Here is a 23,143-nt window from a genome sequence, read left to right as displayed (position 1 = left end):
ACCTGTGTCGGTGGCACATAAAAAAACACCATCCAAGCGTGGCCGTCTGCCAGCCTCGTCTGGCACCTGTGTCAGTGGCACATAAAATCACCAACTACACTTTCGGAGTGGTTGGCGTTAGGAAAGGCATCCAGCTGTAGAAACATTGCCAGATCTGACTGGCCTGGTGCAGCCTTTGGGCTTGCCAGACCCCAGTTGAACTGTCCAACCCATGCTAGCATGGAAAGCAGACGTTAAACGATGATGATGATGATGATGATATATATATATGATAGGCTCTTTCAGTTTCCATCTACCAAATCCACTCACAAGGTTTTTGTTGACCCAGGGGCTATAGTGAAAGACACTTGCCCAAGGTGCCACACAGTTGGACTGAACCCAGAATCATGTGGTTGAGAAGCAAACTTCTTACCACGCAACCATGCCTACACCTAATATTTCTTTCAGAAAGAAGAAAGATCCTGATATCTTTGCTAAGTAATTTAATTTATATTTCACGTAAAGTGTGCGTTTCTGACCTCATTTTATATATTTTCATTGTTCTCATATACTGTATTGCCATATTTTAAAGTATATTTTCATTATTCTAACCTTTTCAATGTAAACTTACCTGAGACCACACCTGGTTCAGAGCAACAAAACCTTGACTTTTAGAGGATATGCATTTAAATTAACCTTTCTATTATCATAATTTTGTCTGTCCAAAGTATATTCATAAGTTTGTCCTTAACGTTCAATGCTGACTTTACAAAAATAATGGGCACACATACTGATTCCTGAAGTATCCCCATTTCTCTCACTGATATTTGAGAAATTCTTGATCATGCCCTGTTAATGGACAAACAGCATTCTCTCTCTGTTATGTAGGAAAGCTTCAATCCTCATCAAAACTTTTTCTTCACTATCAATTTGGTGGTGAGGGTGGCGTTGGTAGGCACAGTTCAGATGGTTCAGTGGGACCTGACAAATCATAGGATGATGTCATACTCTAATGATTGCTTTCATACGTCCCCTGTGACTGGATGCCCTTCGTAATGCCATCCACTTTAAGGACTGTCTTGGGTGCCTTTTTCATGGCTCCAGAACTAGTGAGGTCACCTCAATCCTCTTAACCCGTTTGTTATTAAGCTTCTGTTGAATTTATATAGCTTTTGGTTAATTTAATTTTTTAAAATAATGAAGTGTTTAGTAAAATAGCTTTTTCATTATCAAGCTAGTATTTGGAACATGAATTTTGATGTTGCCTAGAACTGGATCAAGAACAGGATGGTTGGATAATATCCATAGTCTCAATTTGTTAGGTTTTGGAATCCAGCCAGAAAATCTGGAGATGATTAGCTTCTGAGAAGGCCCTATATAGGAGATACCTGAGGATTTTACCTCCATGAACCCCACCCCTTCCCAGGAATAGTGGCTGGAAAAAAAGCATTGCTTATGACCCTTTACAGGACCTCCAAGAGAAGCGAAAAGGAGGGTGGAGGGCATCCTCAAACTGGAAACATGGTCTGGATGCTTGCATCAGAGTGGACTCTACTAAAGGTGCCCAAGATGTCAGGTGGTGTTGATCCACTGGACAATGGACTGAGTCTACCACCCAAGTAGGCCACAGTAGGATTTGAACTCAGGACGCCAAGAGATCAAAAAAAATAGTACAAGGCAACCCATTGTGTACTTTCGCACAAGCGGACACCATGTGTATACAATAAATGTGTGTGTGTGTGTGTGTGTGTTTGCGTATGTATGATGGGGTGCTGAAAAGTTCCTGGCTTTAAAGGTATCACAAAAGCCTGGTTGGAAGTCCATCCTTCCGAGTTCTCTTACAGGGCTTAGAAAAAATTTGAATTGTTGCAATATCTGAGAGGAGAATATGTTAAATGAAATCATAATTAACTGATCCTCTTGTACTTTCTTATACCCAAAGCCAGGAACTTTTCATCACCCGCTTCAGTGTGTGTATGTGTGTGTGTGTGTGTGTGTATACAGGATGCGATGGGTAAATTGTCTCCATTTTATATTTTTAATGCTGTGCATGTTCATTGTTTTTGATTTTGTTGACAACACAGTATAGTACAGTCAATTGGGTACCGCCTTTGAGTAAAACAGCACCACGATGCAATTCACTCCACCTGAGGTTGTAGTAGAAGACACTTGCCCAAGGTGCCACACAGTGGGACTGAACCCAGAACCATGTGGTTGGGAAGCAAGCTTCTTACCACATAGCTTCACCTGTGCCTATATATATATATATATATATATATCGCCTGACTGGCCCTTGTACCAGTGGCATGTAAAAAGCATCCACTACACTCTCAGAGTGGTTGGTGTTAGAAAAGGCATCCAGCTGTAGAAACTCTGCCAGATCAGATTGGAACCTGGTGCAGCCATCTGGCTCACCAGTCCTCAATCAAACCGTCCAACCCATGCCAGCATGGAAAGCAGACATTAAACGATAATAATGATGAGATATATATATATATACACACATATTGAGAGAGAGAGAGAGAGAGAAAAGGCCTTCCTGCAGTTTCTGTCTACCAAATTCCCTTACATGAAATTGAGCAGCATTGGGGGTCATTGTAATTGACTTACTCCGCCCCCCCCAAATTGCTGGCCTTGTGCCAAAATTTGAAATCATTGTTATTCAAAGTAGTAGTTGACCTTCTGTCAAGTATAATTGATTCTGATAATTTCACATAACACTGCAACAAAGTGGTTTACTCAGTGAAAGAATGTTAACAGCTGTGGGCCACTGGTCTCTATTCTCATGACATCAGGTTGTTAGAACATCTGTTGTTAACTGTTCATAATTATTTTATGTTCATTTAAAAACAAAAAAAAATTATTCTTCAAGGAGTGGCTGTATGGTAAGAAGCTTATATGTATATATATATGTGTGTGTATTTGTGTGTTTCTGTTTGTGAAGGCGCGTGGCTTAGTGGTCAGGGCATTCGACTGACGATTGTAAGGTCATGAGTTCGATTCCCAGCGATGCATTGTGTCCTTGAGCAAGACACTTTATTTCACGTTGCTCCAGTCCACTCAGCTGGCAAAAATGAGTTGTACCTGTATGACCCGGCAGGACAAGTGAGTCCACAACCCGTGGCCTTCTACATGGGATGGAGCCAGCCTACGTATGCATACCTTCCCTTCTTGGGACACAAAACTCTACTTGTGAAGACGTGTTGAGGCAAGTGAGGATCAGAATCGAAATCGATCAATGGAAATTGCGGATGTGCTACCAGTGCCGGTGGCATGTCGAAACTCTGCTTGTGAAGACCCATTGAGGCAAGTGAGGATCAGAATCGAAATCGATCAATGGAAATCGATCAATGGAAATTGCAGATGTGTTACCAGTGCCGGTGGCATGTAAGAGAACTTTCCGTTTCGCGACCGTTGCCAGCACCGCCCCGTTTCGTGTCCGTTGCCAGCCTCGCCTGGCCCTCGTGCCGGTGGCACATAAAAAGCACCATCCGTTCGTGGCCGTTTGCCAGCTCTGTCTGGCACCAGTGCGGGTGGCACGTAAAAAGCACCCACTACACTCACGGAGTGGTTGGCGTTAGGAAGGGCATCCAGCCGTAGAAACACTGCCAGATTTGACTGGGCCTGATGAAGCCTTCTGGCTTCACAGACCCCAGTAGAACCGTCCAACCCATGCTAGCATGGAAAACGGACGCTAAAGGATGATGATGATGATGATGATATATATTTATAGAGAGATAATGTACTATTCCATGATGGTAAGATCAATAAAAAATGTACGCCATCTGGTGAGAGATAAATAAAAGATATATATATAATATATAACAGAATATATAATGAAAGAAGTTTGAGAGACATATAAACTAGAATAATGCAAATAAAAGGCAAAGTGAAGTTCAAATAAATAGTGCGTGTTTAATTGGCAAAACAGCTCAAGTGTGACATGTATACATCTGTATATGTGCGTGGGTGTGCGTATGTGTGTGTGTATGTATTTATATATACAGTGGAGGCACAATTGCCCAGTTGTTAGGGCAGTGGACTTGTGGTCGTAGGATCGTGGTTTCAATTCCCAGACCAGGCATTGTGAGTGTTTATTGAGCGAAAACACCTAAAGCTTCACAAGGCCCCGTCAGGAGGTGGTGGCGAACCCTGTTGTACTCTTTCACCACAACTTTCTCTTACTCTTTCTTCCTGTTTCTGTTGTACCTGTATTTCAAAGGGCCAGCCTTGTCATAATCTGTGTCACACTGAATCTCCCCGAGAACTACGTTAAGGGTACACGTGTCTGTGGAGTACTCAGCCACTTGCACATTAATTTCACGAGCAGGCTGTTCCGTTGATCGGATCAACTGGAACCCTCATTGTTGTAACTGACAGAGTATCATTCTATATATATATACACATATATATATATGTATATGAAGGTGCATGGCTTAGTGGTTAGGGTGTTGCACTTACGATTGCGAGATTGAGTCCCAGAGCAGGCATTGCATTGTGTTCTTGAGCAAAGTGCTTCATTTCACATTGTTCTGTGATCATTTCATCATCTCACATCTGGCACCCATAGCACCTGTACAGGTAATGTCAATTTGAAGGAGGGAGTGAGCTTATGTCTACACAAACATTTTATCATTATAAACAAATCATCTGAGTGGTTGTTAGATAAGAAATTGCTGAATCCTCATATGTCATCTAACGACAGATTTTATTATTATAACATATATATATATATATATATATCACCATGACCGACCAGGCTATCAGATGTTGCTACACATCGCTGGTCACAATGCGCTTCGCATTGTTTTAGCCTTTAAATGACGCCACCCTGCTAAGCGAGCAAGCCAACAGAAGAAAGAATGAGAGAAAGTTATGGCGAAAGAGTACAGCAGGGATTGCCACCACCCCCTGCCAGAGCCCCGTGGAGCCTTAGGTGTTTTCGCTCAATAAACACTCACAACGCCCAATCTGGGAATCGAAACCGCGAGTCTGTTACCCTAACCACTGGGCCATTGCACCTCCACATATATATATATAAATATAAATAAATAAAATTAGAAGAGGTACACCAAGAGAAGATGAAAGAGGCTAAATCGGCTTAGCAGGAATGGACTTAAGCCGATTTAGCCTCTTTCATCTTCCCTTGGTGTACCTCTTCTAATTTACTAAAGGCACTGTAAGGCTTTTGTAATACTGTTGTATTACGATAGCATAGCCTTACGTGTACTTCTCATACTGACTTCCTTGAAGACACTGTTCTACTGAATGGGCTTTAGCTATATATATATATATATATACCAAAGTGAAGTTGTAATGTACTGCATGAGTGGATATATATATAGAAGGTTTGAAAATGCAATTTTAAAGATGTTTATTCACTTGACTGGTTTCGCTTTTTTAGAAAAAGATTGTCAAAAGTAAAATGTAAAGCTTTATATAAGCTTTATTGTATTAAGTACTGGTTGTCACAGATGTATAAAAATACATATATACATTCTTTGATAATAATAAGAAAATGTATAATATGTATTTTAATACTTTTGTGACAACCAGTACTTACCACAACAAAGCTTATACAAAGCTTTACATTTTACTTTTGACAATCTTTTTCTAAAAAAGTGAAACCAGTCAAGTGAATAAACATCTTTAAAATTGCATTTTCAAACCTTCTTCCATATATATATATATATATATATATATATATGGAGGCGCAATGGCCCAATGGTTAGGGCAGCGGACTTGCGGTCGTAGGATTGCAGTTTTGATTCCCAGACCGGGCGTTATGAGTGTTTATTGAGCGAAAATACCTAAAGCTCCACGAGGCTCCGGCAGGGGGTAGTGGCGATCCCTGCTGTACTCTTTCGCCAAAACTTTCTCTCACTCTTTCTTCTGTTGGCCTGCTCGCTTAGCCAGTAGGGTGGCGTCATTTGAAGGCTAAAACAATGCGAAGCACATTGTGACCAGCGATGTGTAGCAACATCTGATAGCCTGGTCAGTCACGGTGATATATATAATATATATAATGTATATTTATGTGTGTGTATATATGTGCATGTATGGTACTGTCTCCTTGCCTTGACTTCATATGACAATTGTAAATGAGTTCCACCATCATGCGAGCGGTGTCCTTCGTTTCCAATCTTCTGTGGTAAAAAAAAAGTTTGGTCATGGGAAAATATTACCTTACTTGGAAACAGGTAAAGATTGGCAGCAGGAAAAGCATCTGGCTATAGAAAATCTGCCACAAATATTCCATCCAACCCATGCAATAAACGATGATGATGATGATCGTCATCATTATAAGTACTTACAACAGAAGTAGTCATATATGTTGTATTGCTTACTCTTTCACTTGTTTCAGTCATTTGACTGCGGCCATGCTGGAGCACCGCCTTTAGTCGAGCAAATCGACCCTAGGACTTATTCTTTGTAAGCCTAGTACTTATTCTATCAGTCTCTTTTGCTGAACCACTAAGTTACAGGGACGTAAACACACCAGTATCGGTTGTCAAGCAATGTTGAGGGCAAAAGCACAGACACACAAACATACATATATATATATACATATATACGACGGGCTTCTTTTCAGTTTCCGTCTACCAAATCCACTCACAAGGCTTTGGTCGGCCCGAGGCTATAGTAGAAGACACTTGCTCAAGGTGCCACGCAGTGGGACTGAACCCGTAACCATGTGGTTGGTAAGCACGTCATTATATATATATATATATATATATATATATATATACACACACACACATACATACACACACATATGTATACACATACATATATATACATACATACATGTGAATGAATGGCTGGGTAGTTGAGTGGGTTGGTAAGTCTTTATTCTACCCTCACAGAAACTTTGTTTAGTCATTCGAGTCATGCATTATTAACGGTCACATTGGATAAATGAATAGTGAGATAAGCTCCATTTATCAAACATAATTATTACAAAGCAATATATCCGAACTTTTATCTAGGTTTAGATGAGTATACACACACACACACACATATATATACATACACTCACAAACACGCATACTTGTATGTGCATTATATAATTTAAAAAATCATATATATATGTATGTACATGTGTATATATATATATATACTTTATTTAAAGCTAGAAAATTCTAGCAAAAACTGTCCGATGAACGGTAACGGGAAACTCAGAGTAACAGGTTTTGTTGAATTTTCTGCTGCTTTAAATAAAGCATATTACTCTACCACTGGTATTTGAGTACTCTTTTTTCCACCTTGTTTCACATTTATGTGTTTACTCCGGTATGTATATATATATATATATATATATATATTCTATCCTCCTACCAAGTGACTGCTGTCCGGCCAGCCATGATCTTTCTTTCTTGGCCTGACTGCCGACCGTCAACACGTCTTGTGTCCATCTCCTATGTTCCTGCCTTCGGGCTTTCACTTCATACACAGCTCAATTTGATTCATTCCCAGTTGAAAGACACCTGTTGTTATATTCACATTGTTTGTATTTGTTATTGTGTACCATCTCCTCCGTCTTTTGTCTTCGTTGCCGTACACATTCACTAGCTTTCTTACAAACAGCCCGAAACAGTAAGGACATTTGGCAACTTAACTGAAGAAAGAAGGCCTTGTGAGTGGATTTGGTAGATAGAAACTGAAAGAAGCCTGTTGCATATATATGTATATACACACATATATGGCATAGTGGTTAAGAGTGTGGGCTACTAACCCCAAGATTCCAAGTTCGATTCCAGGCAGTGACCTGAATAATAATAATAATTATAATAATATCAGAAAATACCTTTGGAACGAGAACCCAGGTTCAAAATTTCCCCAAGACACCTAATGAAGGTTGGAGGATATATCAGCCGAAACATTGTGTTAACAACAAACAAGATTAGGACAAATATCCGTCAAATGTAATTAATGTAAATAATACACATAATTCCTCATCTCTTAAATATAGAACTGTTTAAATCTATTGTTGGCCGCAATTGTAGATCATAGGTTGGGTGTGGTTAAGTACGATAATTTAAGGCAGGACCTATTAAAGATGGAATGGTATTTATGGCCTAATGGTAAATTCCTGTCAATAATCCTAAAAAAATAATTTAGGGAGGTTTCTGACTTGGATGGAAAAAGGAAACCTGAACCAGATAATTTCCCATTTCCTCACTGAATTGTTCCTACTCTGCCCAGTATCGTTGACTACCCCATTAATAACACTTTGGGGATGATTTGATAAGGCATGGATATACTTAATGGTTTTATTAGGCTTATGGTAAGGGTAAAATAAGCCATTATCTAAATTTAATGTTACATACAATATGTTAACACATTTAGTGACATTTTCAAATATAATATCTAAATTATGTGATTCTAAAAAATTTATCAATTTTTCCTTTACCCTATCAGTTGCTTGTGCAGAGGAGCCGGAAATAACGAATAACACATCGTCTCTATACAAACCTCCACAGATATTAGGGAATTCTTCCTTAATTTTTGAAAGAATAGGCCGACAATATCAGTGACCTGGGCAGAGTCCGAGCTTCCCATTCATCTAAGTTATTTTGAAGGTCACATCGGGTCTAGGTCCTATTTCTGAAAGATATCAGTGTTTTCCTTGTGGTACTGGATTGATCCCAAAATCTAACTAGTTCAATCCAGTCACAAGACTGCAAGTTTCAACCAATTCCATCCAGCGATTCTTGAGATCTTTTCCACAGACAAACACAAATAAAAATAATACCTCCACCTTCGCTAAGGTGGAGGTGATAATCCTTGAAATAAAAACAATAACTACAATTATAATAAGAACAACAACAATAATAATCCAAAGCCAATAAAACAAGTAGTAAATACTTTATTTAAGTCAGAAAGAGGAACAAAATGTCAGTTTTTCAGTGTTAATTTTTTTTTAAACAATATTAAAGATCAAAGTGAAAACAAATAGGGGAAAAAAGATACAATAAACAATATTATTAACAATTTGTAATTAATATTCAAGGTATGGGGTAAGTCAATTACATCGACCCCAGTACTCAACTGGTACTTATTTCATCGACCCCGAAAGGATGAAAGGCAAAGTCAACCCTGGTAGAATTTGAACTCAGAATGTCAAGACAGGACGAAATGCCACTAAGCATTTCGCCTGGCATGTTAACAATTCTGCTAGTTTGTTGCCTTAATTTGAAATTAATGTTAATTAACATATGGTGGTAGTGAGAAAGTTAGAGAAAGGGAAGACGAAAAAGGAGAAAGTGAGAGGGAGAACAAACAGGAGAAAGAGTAAAAAGTATGGAAATAAGTGTGTGTGTGTGTGTGTGTGTGAGAGAGAGAGGGAGCTCTAGATTTTGTGCAATGTATTGAGCTTCTCAGATAAATTCATTCATTTTTTTTTCTCTATTAATTTCCAAATTTGTTTGAATTAACATGGAAAATAATTTTCCCATATGTCATGGGGCTTTTATTGTGTAGCTCTAGTCTTCTTCTTCTTCTACAACTTGTTTGTTTGTTTTTCTTTTTTTTTTTTCCAATTTCAATAGATTTTATCTCTTTTCACACATGGCAATGAAATGTCAAGCGGACTCAAAAAAAAACCCAACAAATTTATCCAACAACCCAATGTGGTGTGTGTGTGAGTGTGTACATGTATATATACGTGTGTGTATATGTATGCATAAGTATATATACGTGTGTATATATATATGTGTATGTATATACATATATATATATATATATATACATATATATATTCCATTGAACAATGAAACAATGGAATGGATAGAAAACATGTACACAGAAAAAATGGGGGGTGGGGGAAAAGAACCGAAGAATGGCTTAAAAGCAGTATTTCCACAATAAAACAAAAGTGTTTAAAGGAAAAAAGCCATAATGAAATTTAAAAAAAAAACACACAAAATAACAAAAATACTACAAGCAATTACCATTTTTTATTGTTTTGTTTTTAGGAAACATTAACTCTTGAAGTAGGAAGCAGTGTTTTAAGTGTGATAGAGTTTACTTTTATATAGTCTATGTATGCCTGTCTAGCTGTTTAAATATTTATAAATATGAGAAAAAGCGAGAGCGATCAGAGTGTATAGATACTGGCATTGTGTATTTATTCATATATGTTTTATTATATATCTGTATACCTACACATCTATGTATCAATATTTCTATCTATCTACCTATATATACATATATATATATAGATATATATACACATACACAAATATGAGAGTAATAAAGAAATCTGTGGGTATGCATACATTTATGTATGTATTCACATATACTTGCAGATATATCTACATATCTATGTCTCTAACTAAATTTACATATATATATATATGTATGTATGTATGTATATAAAATATACACATACATAGACACACACACACGAGAATAAGGGAGAGAAATTTACGACTATATAAATGCATGTTTGTGTCGTATTCATATATACTTGCAGATATATCTATAATCACGTTTGTGTGTGTGGGTATATAAAATGGTCATGTGGTTGCAGTGTGTGCTGTGATCTCTGAAAATTGTCACCTGATGGTCCGTGAAGTTAGAGTTACTGCAAAAAGCTGTCATCAGTAAAAGTTTGTGTCACAGGATTTCAAAACTAAAAATACACTGAATTATGTGAATTATATATATATATATATATATATATATATTTATATAAGATGGAGGTGGAAATAGCACAGATGGAAGTCTGAGGCATTTCAATTTAAGAGATGATTTAATAAAAATGATTTTAAAATTTATACAAAGAAAATTTTACCAGTAATATTTTTCTTTATGTAATTTTTAAAATCATTTTTATTAAATTCCCTCTTATGTAGGTGTGTGAAATGGGGTGTATTTGTATACAGGCACATATACATAATCAAAATTATTCATGTGGGTTTACATAGACACAAATGCATGTTTGAATGTGTATGTATGTGTGTGTGAATGTATGTATGTATGTAGACCTACATAGAAGTTTGTTTATATATATATCTATACCGATAGAATAAGTACTGGGCTTACAAAGAATAAGTCTCGACTAAAGGCGGTGCTCCAGCATGGCCGCAGTCAAATGACTGAAACAAGTAAAAGAGTATACATACATATATTCATGTATGTACATAGTGTTTTCATCATGACTGTTTTCCCCATGCTGATATGAGTTGGACAAGAATTCATGAGGGAGTATTCTCTGGCCTGATGTCCTTCCTGATGTTAACCCTCATCTTCAAGGCAGGTACTTTATTCCACTGCTCTTCAAATATTGAAAACACCAAGCTGCAAGATCAAACACAAGTCCTTCTAACCAAGGAGTGTCAATATGAAGACATGTGGAAACAAAACGCACACCAAGTTTCTACCTTCTAAATTTCACTCACAAAGCATCAGTCAGCCCAAGGCTAGAGCAGAAGACATTTGCCCAAGGTGCCATCCAAAAGGATCTAACCCAAAAACCATGCGAGTGCAAATCAAACATCTTAAACGAATAGCCACAAGCTTCTGTGTATGTATGTGTATAATATACAAGTGCTTAGTGGAACAAATAAACAAACTAGAAAAACATAATACATGTGTGTGTGTGTATGTATGTATATATATATATATATATATATATAATATATATATATATATATATATATATATATATATATATATTATCCTTAAATAAGAATGTTGTTGACATTGATTGCAAAGCTTTGGCCAGCTAAGCCCTCATCAAACTGCAATGGCATTAGAGTTTGATGATGACTTAGCCAGCCAAAACTTTGAAGTCACAGTCAACAACATCTTGTTTAAGAAAATAAACTTGTACTCTACAAAAGCATAGAGTAACCCATCAGATTAATGTACAATTGTTTTTATCATAACTGAACATAAAAACAAACATTAATGTGTGTGTATGTGTGTGACTGTATACACACATGACCAGTTAAGAAGTTAAAAGAGGGGCTCAAGTGCCAAGAGTTCCAAGAATTGCCTTTATCAAAAAAAGTGCTAAGTGTTATACACAACAGACCACAGTGCTCAGGATATCTGAGATTTCAGGTTACAAGTATTCTTTAGCCATTGTGACAGAAAGCACAGCTTGGGCCTGTTTGACCTGGAAATATCTACATCTAGTTGCTGATCTAACTACTCAAAATGTATGAAGAACTATTGTTATATGCAAGTAAAGCTCCACTTATTTAATTAAACATGCCTACACAACAGAAATTACTGTTGCGAGTATTTGTTGCCACTTAGCTATGCTTTATATATCGGATTTGTTTTTTAAGTGACTTATGTCAACGTTTTAGTAGATATGACACCGGAACATGTGAGATCTTTGTCGTGATATTTAGACATGTATATGTATGTCTTTACTACCCACAAGGGGCTAAGCAAGGACAGACAAAGGGATTAAGTCGATTACATCGACCCCAGTGCGTAACTGGTACTTAATTTATCGACCCCGAAAGGATGAAAGGCAAAGTCGACCTAGGCGGAATTTGAACCCAGAATATTTAACGGCAGACGAAATACAGCTACGCATTTCACCCGGCGTGCTAACGTTTCTGCCAGCTCGCCGCCCATAGACATGTATATGGTGTATGTAATGTCTGTGTGCACATGCGCTCGTACATTGGTGTCAGATGGTTAAGACGCTTGCTTTGCAATTGTGATGATGCTTTGGGCTCGATCACCTTGGATAAGAATCTTCTTGAGCTTTATGTGTGAAAATGGAATGAACAGAAACTGCGGAAGCCATCAGATAAAGGGTACTCCTGATATGCATATAACAATTGACGTGATAGCATAATCTATAACCAACCCCCACCCTGTATCAAATATGTATTCTAATGTAGTTTTAAAGCCCTACCAATTATACCCACCTCAATTTATTTCTGGCATAACAAATCTCAGTGATGAGAAGATCAAAAGTCATGGGGTCAGGGGTGGAAAAAAAACCTTTGATTTGTCTTCTTTTTTTTTTTTTTTTAACCCCCCGGTTCATTTTCAAATCCATTCTAACCATGCAAGCATGGATAGAATGGCTTTGTTTACAGTATGTATGAAGCAACAAACTCCTCGTTCAATAACTTTTTGTTTCCATCCATACAGCTGGCCAAGCACTAACTGAAATGGCTGCATTGATCGGCAGGTGACAGAGGATGAGTGCAGACATCTCAGCATGATGACAGCTGTGTGAAGTCTCAGAGTGTTTCTTTGTAGCCACACACATACATACACATAAGTGCTTTTATGTTTTCGTATGAAAAAAATAATCATACGTTTTATATATGATTATACATATATATACAGGTGTGCACACATACACCCACACACACACATATATATATATATATTCATATAGCTGGAAAAAAATGCCCTTGAAATGGTTGTAGCACTAGTGACCAAGTTTCTTGAAGGGCAAAGTGCAAGTAGAATAAGGTCATTGTTAGCAACCTCTAAAATTGGTCAACAAACAAAGACCTTGAACTTACACCCAAAGGAAAATGGTTTTTAAAAAAAAAAACAAAAAAGAAAATCAACGGTGGAGGGGGTGCCCCAACATTTTGATCAAAAAACCACAATTAAACCTAGGTAAGAACCTTTGGCCAAACAACAACCATTGCGTATGTGTTTTTTCCCCCAGGTTTTAAGAAGATAAGTTATTGCCCAAGCTTGGAAAGAGGTGAAGTGGTAGAGTTTCTAAGGACACAAATTAAATAAATAAGTCCCACTTCTATGACAGTGAACAGGTTTAATATTATTCTACTTCAATGCTGCTAAGATTCTGGAATGTTAAATAAATGGACAGAACTAACACCAACAAATAGCAGTTATAATGAGGTAAATCTGTCTTGAACCACATATGACTGTCTTCGAGAAGGATACATTAGAGGTAGATAGAATGGTCCTGGTTGGAAGCACTTTTGACAAACTGGTCTGCAAAATCAGGGTTGGTCTGGGTTATAAACAATAGCAACAACAACAAACATGAAGCAACCAGCTCTAACTAATAGCAGGTTGGTTCAGAATCATAGAACAGAAGACACTAGTCTTAACTGCAGTCCGTTGTTTTCGCATGAACTAAGAATCTAAGACAGACACAGTTAACATTCAAAGGTGTTGTTATTATTTAACCCCAGGTCAGCTCTGACCAAGCAGACATATAGTCAAAGGTTCTCTGGCCAAGATCATCCCATTTTCTGTTTTAGATTATCCCATGTGTCATTCCCATTTAAAAACAGTTATAGCATGATTTGAGTGAGATTTAGCTGTTGCTTCTAGAAGGTTGAATGACCAACAGTCTACCTCAATGACTTAAAAGAGGTTGCTGTCAAATGTGTATACAAAGATATATATGTGTGTGTGTGTGTGTATATATATATAATATATATATATATATATATATCATATAGATATATATAATGTATGTATGTATATATATGTATTATGGTGTGTGTGTAGGGAGAGAAAAGGGGAAACCTAAATGTATTAAGTTTAGATTATTCTGTATTCCCATTTCAAAAATAGTTACACCACATCCCTGCATGCCATAAGTGGTGATTAAGTGAGTCAGAGGATTGGGAACAGGAAGGACATCTGGCTGTAAAACACCACCTCATAAAACCCACCCAACCCATGCTACCATGGAAAAGCAGATGTAAAGCAACAATAATGTATTTTGTGAGCAAGGGTTCAATACAGCTGATAGTAATAGACTAGATCTAGTAAAAGGATAAATGGTCTTAGTACAGTTTGCAAATTTGGATTGTTAGGTAGCTTATAATAATGGTAAAATGTGTGTGGGAGTGTGTGTGAAAAGATAATGTCTGTGTGTCCTTCTTTCTGGTATCTACAGAGTGGTGGTGAAAGGACTGGGGGGAGGCTCCTTCATGAGTAGGAAAGAGAGAGAGGGGGAGTGTATTTGTATGCATGTGTCTGGATGAATGTGTGTGTGTACATATATATGTATGTATGCATTCTCAATAACAGGTACATTTGTAAACATTACCTGAGAAAAAAAAAGAAAAAAAAGAAAATGAGATTCATATTGAAATTCACATTAGTACAGATTATATATGTATATACACATGTATGTATGTATAAATGCATGTATGTATAAATGCGTGTATGTATAAATGCGTGTATGTATAAATGCATGTACGTACAAATGCGCATATGTGTACTGTGATTAAGTATCAGAAAATGGAAATAATTAAGCAAGCTCCATACATTGAAATTGTGTGTGCACATATTTCTACTGTGTATATAAACGTGTGTGTGTGAGTATATATATATATATATATATATACAAACATATACATGAACACATAGATATGAATATATGTAATTTGAACTCAGATTGCAAAGAGCCAAAGGAAATGACACAGCATTTTGGCCTAAAACAAGGTCTGTCAATTTAATCCACCAACCATTTTGTATAATTGCAAAGCTTTGTGTGTGTGTGTGTGTGTGTGAGTGTGTGTGTCTGTTTTAGCACGACTGAAGCATGAGATTTCATTCACATCACGGGGAAAGTAACTAAAACAAACCAAGCAAGTAATCCGAACAATTACAGACAAGTGTCACTCCCCAAAAATCTTCAGTGCTATCATTCAATACCACAACCATGAGTCAACACCACCACCACCATTGTTATCATCATCATCCTCCTCATAGGCATCAGCAGCAACACATCTAATGAATAAACGACCATCTCTTCTCTATATATAATAAATGTCGTCCTCTAACTGCAGCCCAGCACCAGGGATCATTTTGATACTGGGCTGCAGAGAAAGAATAAATTTTTAAATTTTATTCTATTTTATAGACTATCACAGTCTGCAGCATGTTTTTGCGTTACATATGTATTATATATATATATAATGTATATGTAATAATTAGATTATATATTATAAGTTTTATTGTGTTTCGTTATGCATGTGATCTCCCCAGTCTGTGGGGAAAATTTGCCTCGCATGAAACCAGTCTGTGGTGCAGGAGGTTAGGGACCGCTGTGCTAACCCTCACAGTACAAATGCATAGCAGTACTGGTGCAGAGGACAAAGGGTTTCCGTGAGAGCCAAAAGGTAAACGAAGGTGTGTGTGTTTTGGTGTAGAACAGTATGGTGACACAGAAGCTGGTGCAAGGAGTAAACAATACAACTTAACAGAGACACCATGCTGCACAGGAAGGATACTCAGAGAAAGTGTGCTGTACAGGAGAGAGAGATACTCAGAGGTTGTGTTGTATAAGTGTGCCACAGAATTATTGTTTTAAAGGATATATAAACAGATGTTGAATGGTACAAGTGCTGATCTGTACGGGAAGGATACACAAAGAAACTGTGCTGTACAGAAAGATACTCATTGATTATACTGTATAAGAGTATTACAGAGTCAGAGTTCTATACAGATGAGTGATGTGCATAAGCTGTTCTATACAAGACTACCACAAAGATTGTACTCTTTCAAGGGTAATACAGAGAGTGTAGTATACAGGAGTTATAAACACAAGCTGTTCTGTATAGTAAACACCTGTAATTATTATGAAGGAATATAGATAAGACATGTAATTCCTTCATAAGAATTATAGGTGTAATAAAGGTCCTTGTTGTATAAAAGATGTTGCTAAAATTAACCCTTTAGCATTTAAACCAGTCATATCAGGCACAAATATTCTACTCGTTTTAAATTCAAACTGGCCAGATGCAGCCTCTCACACCTACCTGATAATGTCATTTTAAAATTACACAATTACATCATCAAAGTCATGATCAGTTCAAAACAAAGTGAATAAATAAGTGTTAAACCTGATAGAATAATCTGAATGCTAAAGGGTCAAGAAAAACTTAAGTTTCAAACAGTCTACAGAAATAATGAAGGGACAGTCAGTAAAATTAGAACTGAAACAGATATGATCTAGTGATGGTCATGCCTGAATTTAGAATCATAAACTGAAGTGGTGCATTTTAGAGCTGGGTGGCATTAAGAAGAGACGAGATAAACATTTTAGACAGGGCCCTTTGTAAGACAAACACATATATAATTTTATACATTGCTGAGAAACTACAACGGTGATTCAAGGGCCAAGAGTTTTGTGCAAAACACACTAATCAAACTATACAATAAGTTTGCAAGAAACTGTTGGCTGTTAAGTCAGTGATGGAATTCCTCAGCTCTGATAAAATAATATAAATATTCTACTTTGTTCTGCCTCTCATATTGGCATGTATATGTATGCATTCTGTATACTATACTTAATGCAGATATATACTCAGATAAACTGCAGCATTCATTTTAAATAGAATCTCTTATAGACATATAGCATTAAAAACCACAGAAATATATCAGGAGTGATGGTCACTGGTGCTGTCTTTTGTGACTGATATATATCTTTGTTTTTTGTTGTTTCTTTTCACACTATATATTCATAAGAGCTGCTTTGGCAAGACAAATACAGCAGCAATTTCCAGGCTTTCAACATGTATCTGTGTTAAGTATGATATACAGAATGCTATTTTTAACTAATGTCACTTCCATCACTAATAACGAATACATAAATATATATATATATATATAAGTTTCCAGTTAAGTTCCTCATGGTGACTTAAGGACATGATAGTAATAAGAAACTCAAAATAGACAACAGTGTGAAGTCTCAGTTTTGAATAAATGTTCGACTTCTACTACATGCAGAGAACTACATTTTGAGTAGAGTACTATTAACCCTACTCTACTACATGTATAGAGTACATTCTTCATTCCCTCTTATGTACATCCAAATGCATACACATTTTTAATGTCCGAGATAAGCTGTTCAATGGATTAAACTGTCACACTAATGATATTCATTTTTGCAAGAAATCTTGCAATATTTATATTCACAGCAAGTTTCAGTTGTCATCAGGAATCTTATTCCTGCCTGGATGTGCACAATAGGACCGGGGTTGATATGAACTTGGAACTTCAGTTTATAAACTAAAAGTAATAACACTGTACATGTGTCAGTGGCTGAGTGGATAAGAATGTTGTTACTTTTAGTACAAGAGTAAAGGTCGCTAGTTCAAATCAAGTCTACACTTTTGTAATTAAGACAGAGGAATAAGACAATTGATCAAGATCAAAAGTAAAACCAATGAAAACAGTGTAGATATACATGCATCCACACACATACATTATATATATTATATATATATATATATATATATATGGAGAAATAGAGAGAGATACAATGTGTTTAAAAGTCTCCATGCAGTTATATTTTTATTAACATACTATAAATGCACAGTGATTTTCATAACATTTTGTGTGTGTGTGTGTGTGTATGTATAGGCAGTGCCCTTTAATCACAGTATAAAAAAATGTGTGTGTGCAAAGAAACAAATAAAACTGCTTGGGTTTCATATACCAAATATATACACATAGGTTTCAGAGAGTTTGTTCAAATCACTTGAGCAGTCTTAGATCTCATCTGCAGATATATATATATATATATATGCACATAGATTTTTTAATACTGTGATTAAAGAGAACTGCCTGGTGAAGTTCGTCTATTTTTCATCCCATAGCACAACAAACACCACTTCAGCACAGTATAATAATACAAACATATCACTACTGCTTCTCCATTACATTATTTCAATAGATGTTGGATTAATTAAGTAATTACATATTTAGAAATCTAGAAACTTCCAGCAAAGCAAACTAAATTGTTTTCCTTCTTTCAAATCTCCTCTTCAAATACTAAAGAAATTACTAATTCATTAAATTAATTCTATTTTTTTTCTTCTACCTTTTTCTTCCTGTGTATTCAATGTGAAGCTGGATCGCGATACTCTGAGGGATGATGGTGACAACATTACAGATGAGGGCACAGAGGTCCTCCTTAAGGAAAATGAACACAAAAAATCAAATAAGTAAGTCAATTTTTTTTTCCATACTTGTGACATTAAAGTAAGTCTTCAACCCAGAGATCTAAATCTTTCACTAACGAATATATACAAACAGGTATGTGTGAATGTAGATGGTGGAACTATGTATGTGTGAGTATATATATATATATATAATGAGTGGTAGAGTACAAAGGTAGGGTATTTCCAGAGAAGCACTCAACGCTTGTTCTGGGCTACACTAAAATTCTTCAGGTGTAAAAATCCTTTTTTCACGACAGCAAAACCATTGTGTGGGTGTAGCAAAGAGTAAACACAAATCCAAATAATAAGACAAAAAATACTTTAACATCTTTAACATTAAAGAGGTGTTAAAATAACTGTTTTATTATTCAGATTATATATATTAGAAGAAATAAAGTACTCAGAAATCTGGATGGTTTTATATTCACAAGATATTTATCAATATGTCACATGTCTTTATAAATCTCCACTGGAGTGGACGCAAGCGCTAATACATGATTTATAAAAACACGTGACATATTAATAAATATCTGTAAATATAAAACCATCCAGATTTCTGAGTACCTTATTTCTTCTAATATATAATACCTGTACATCATCTCCAAACCTTCTAATATATATATATATATATATATATAATTTTATCTTTAACAAGAATAGTGTTGACAGTGATTTTGAAATTTTGGTCTGCTTAGCCTTTATCAGACACTCCAATGAATGCTAAGCAGGCCATAACTTCAATGTGATATCAACACTATTCTTGTTAGAGAATAAATACATATATATACTCAACAAAAAGCATGAAGTAATCCTTCAGTTTAATGTAAAATTGATTTCAATAGAACTTGATGTAAAAACAACCATACATACATACATACACACACACGTTTATATATTTATATAAATGTATACACACATATAGATGCCATATTTAATATATTATTTTTATGTGTATGGTGTGTATATATGAGTTGTATTGTTAAATATATGTATATATTCATTCATCCGGTGTCTCAATAATAATGCTTTCTTAACATTGGCAAAATGTCACAAATATGTAGGCTAAAATGCTCCCCCGTCAGTCAATTGATTTGGGGGATAGTGTGAGGGTTCCTCTGTATTCCTCCTCATCAAGTTTAGGCAAATTGCCAAAGATTTCACCGCCATCCTCAAGAAAAAAAAACAACAAAAAACAAAAAAAAAAGGAATCAAGGGAGCAGAAATTGGAAGTTGTGGCATTCAAACTTTACCCAAAGGTTGTTAGTGGTATAAAGCTGAGATAGGGAAAAATAGGTTATTTTATATAAAAAGAGAAAAAAAAAAGTAGGTAATAAAAACAGTGATGGTAGTAGTGAGACATTTCACAGTTGAGCGACCCGACACACAAACCGTGTATTTTGATATGCTGAGTGTTGCAGTGTGTGTGTGTGTGGTGGTGGGGTTAATTAGTGTGAGGTACATAACTAATTAAGGTGTATTTGAGAATCTGCGATCGCTGGCTGCGAAATACCAACAGCATCCTCATCGCTGTAATCAGTGTAATTAGAGTAAATAATTCCCACTAATACTGTTACATAATGGTAAACAGATAGCACGTGACATGCTTCATAGAAGACAAGACAAGGGCATTGTATTCTAAGAACTATTGGTCTAGAAAGTCAGAGAGCGAGAGAGAGAGAGAGAGAAAGACATTGTAAAAAGAGATAGAGACAGACACGCACAGAGAAAGACAGGCGTATATATATATGGAGAGAGAGAGCCAGACAACCAGAGAGATTAGACAGTGATTGAAAGAGCTTTCGATGGGGGGATGGGGTGCGGTAGATTAAAAAGTAAACACAGGTATCAATGGATTAAGAAAAAAATATGGTTACTACGCAACCGGGATAAATATTTATATTTATCAGCTGTAAAAAATAAAAAGGAAAGATAAAGTTGAAAAATAAATTTGAAAAACAGATACAACAAATAATAAGGGAAAAAGAAAGTTTTTTCTAGAAGTTCTAGAATGTACACACTACTAACGTGGGGAAATATATATAAAATATACATACATACATACATATATATATATATAGAGAGAGAGAGAGAGTACTTGTTTTCAGAAAGATACAAAAAGTATATATTACATAACAGTAAACACACATTCATTTTATATGTATGTGTGTGTGTATATATATATATATGTATGTATGTGTGTGCAGTTATATACATGCACAGGTAGTTTTTGCAAGATTAGTTAAATGTTTACAGCCAAGCACGACTTTGCTACGAAATAACGGATACAAAAAAAACGCATCCATATATATATATATATATATATATATATATATATAGAGAGAGAGAGAGAGAGAGAGAGAGAGAGAGAGAGAGACAGATAGATATAGATATTATTATTATAAAGGTATTTTCTCAAGTGTCTATATATGTTTTCACAATACAATGAAGATGTCACCAAGGAAAGTATCGTTCATATACAAAAGAAGAAAATATTAAGTTACACAAGTTTAAACGAGAAGTTGTCATGTCGAATGTGGCCTCTTCCATTGTTGTTGTCGAGTCCCACCCAGTCTTGATCCAGTCGTGGTCATCCCGTATTTTCTTCTCTTTCCCGCGGTTACGTTTGGTCATCGATGCTGCTGCCGCTGTTTTTGATGTTGTTGATCGAAGCATCATCTATTTTGTTCTATCACAACACACACACGCACACATTTGCATGAAAAGTATCGTTCTAATTACCGACATTCAATAGAACCACGGTGAAAGTGGCATGACTACTTCTGGAAACTAGTCAAGCCACAAGCCACTGCCAACTGAAAATAATAAATACCTTTTGTGTGTGTGTCTACGCCTTATATATATATATATTATATATATATATATAATATATATATATATATATATACATATACACGTATATATTTACGAAAAGTACAAAGTTTTTATAAAGGTGCGTGTGCTTATTCTACCAAGTAAAGAGGGAAAACAATAAAGCATATATATTTATATATATATATACATGAGTGAGGGTTAGCAATTTACGTTTTATAAACTAAAGTGACACTAAGACTTCTTTTTTTTTTTTTACTTCTTGCGCGTCTTTCATGAAAACAATTACTTATCTGCCTAGCAATAGAATGCCAAGAATGCTTTCTGTTGCTAGTCTTCGTTCCCAGCTCTTCTGGCCTGTAAAGGTGTGTTTCAAACGCCATCTCTCCACCATCGCCACGTTAGTCTGTTTCAGTTGTTGTTGTTCTTCTTCTTATTATTATTATTAATTGCTGCTGTTACTATTATTATTATTATTGTGATTGTTGACGCTTGTTGTCCTTTAGTCGTCGTCGTCGTCGTCCGGAACGAAGATATCGTTCTCTTCCAAGAAAGCGGCGCCTTTCCTACTGACGGTCGCTCCCAAATAGAGAAACGGTACAACTGTCGACATGATTTTGATCATACTGAATTTGGTCACCGGCGGTTTGTTGAGCATTGCTCCGGTCGTCGTGGTGACAGAAGTCCGAACCGGTACAGAGGTCTTGTTTAACTTGTCCTTCACCTGAGCAAGAATTCGACGACACGGTGCGGCAGCCATCTTTGTTTGCACTGAAGAGTGACACACTTATAACTGCTCACAGAGTTGCTTCCCTTAACTCTACAACTCAAAATGTGTCAGCAATCTTTGTATCCTACTTAACGTAGATGTGCTGTAAGGACGTTGTAATACTGCGGTATTCGTCTTGAGAAAGCATCTCGTATGGGTCTTTATGTTGCGGGAGTTTTCTTACTGTACATCATAGGATATATTCTTTTACTTGTTTCAATCATTTGACTGCGGCCATGCTGTAGCACCGCCTTTAGTCGATCAAATCGACCCCAGGACTTATTCTTTGTAAGCCTAGTACTTATTCTATCGGTCTCTTCTGCCGAACCGCTAAGTGACGGGGACGTAAACACTCCAGCATCGGTTGTCAAGCAATGCTAGGGGGACAAACACAGACACACACATACATATATACGACAGGCTTCTTTCAGTTTCCGTCACAAGTGCCCAAGATCCCACGCAGCTACTTACCACACAGCCACTCTCCGCGCCTATAGTGATTGCTATTCGATACTTATATTGCTTCCTTCGCTAATAACTAAATACGTTTTTACCTCCGCTTTAGCGAAGGCAGAGGTATTGTTTTCAGTCGTGTTTGTTTGTTTGTCCGTGGACAAGATATTTCAAGAACCGC

At 36.3% G+C, this 23,143-nt stretch overlaps 1 protein-coding gene across 4 annotated transcripts in view; it reads left to right on the top strand.

Annotated features, from left to right (window-relative positions):
- Window positions 1–23,143, top strand: part of LOC115224234 (glutathione hydrolase 1 proenzyme-like) — a 165,201-nt gene that overhangs the window by 26,343 nt on the left and 115,715 nt on the right. For all 4 annotated transcript variants that reach the window (XM_036513452.1, XM_036513453.1, XM_036513451.1 and 1 more), the window contains exon 2: window positions 18,820–18,914. In XM_036513452.1, the coding sequence (XP_036369345.1) occupies window positions 18,820–18,914 (95 nt within the window). The remainder of the gene's footprint in view (window positions 1–18,819; window positions 18,915–23,143) is intronic.

This window comes from Octopus sinensis, linkage group LG25 (assembly GCF_006345805.1).
Source record: "Octopus sinensis linkage group LG25, ASM634580v1, whole genome shotgun sequence".
NCBI classification, from domain to species: domain Eukaryota; kingdom Metazoa; phylum Mollusca; class Cephalopoda; order Octopoda; family Octopodidae; genus Octopus; species Octopus sinensis.
Note: the sequence above shows the minus strand (reverse complement) of the source record. Positions and strands in the feature narration are given on the sequence as shown.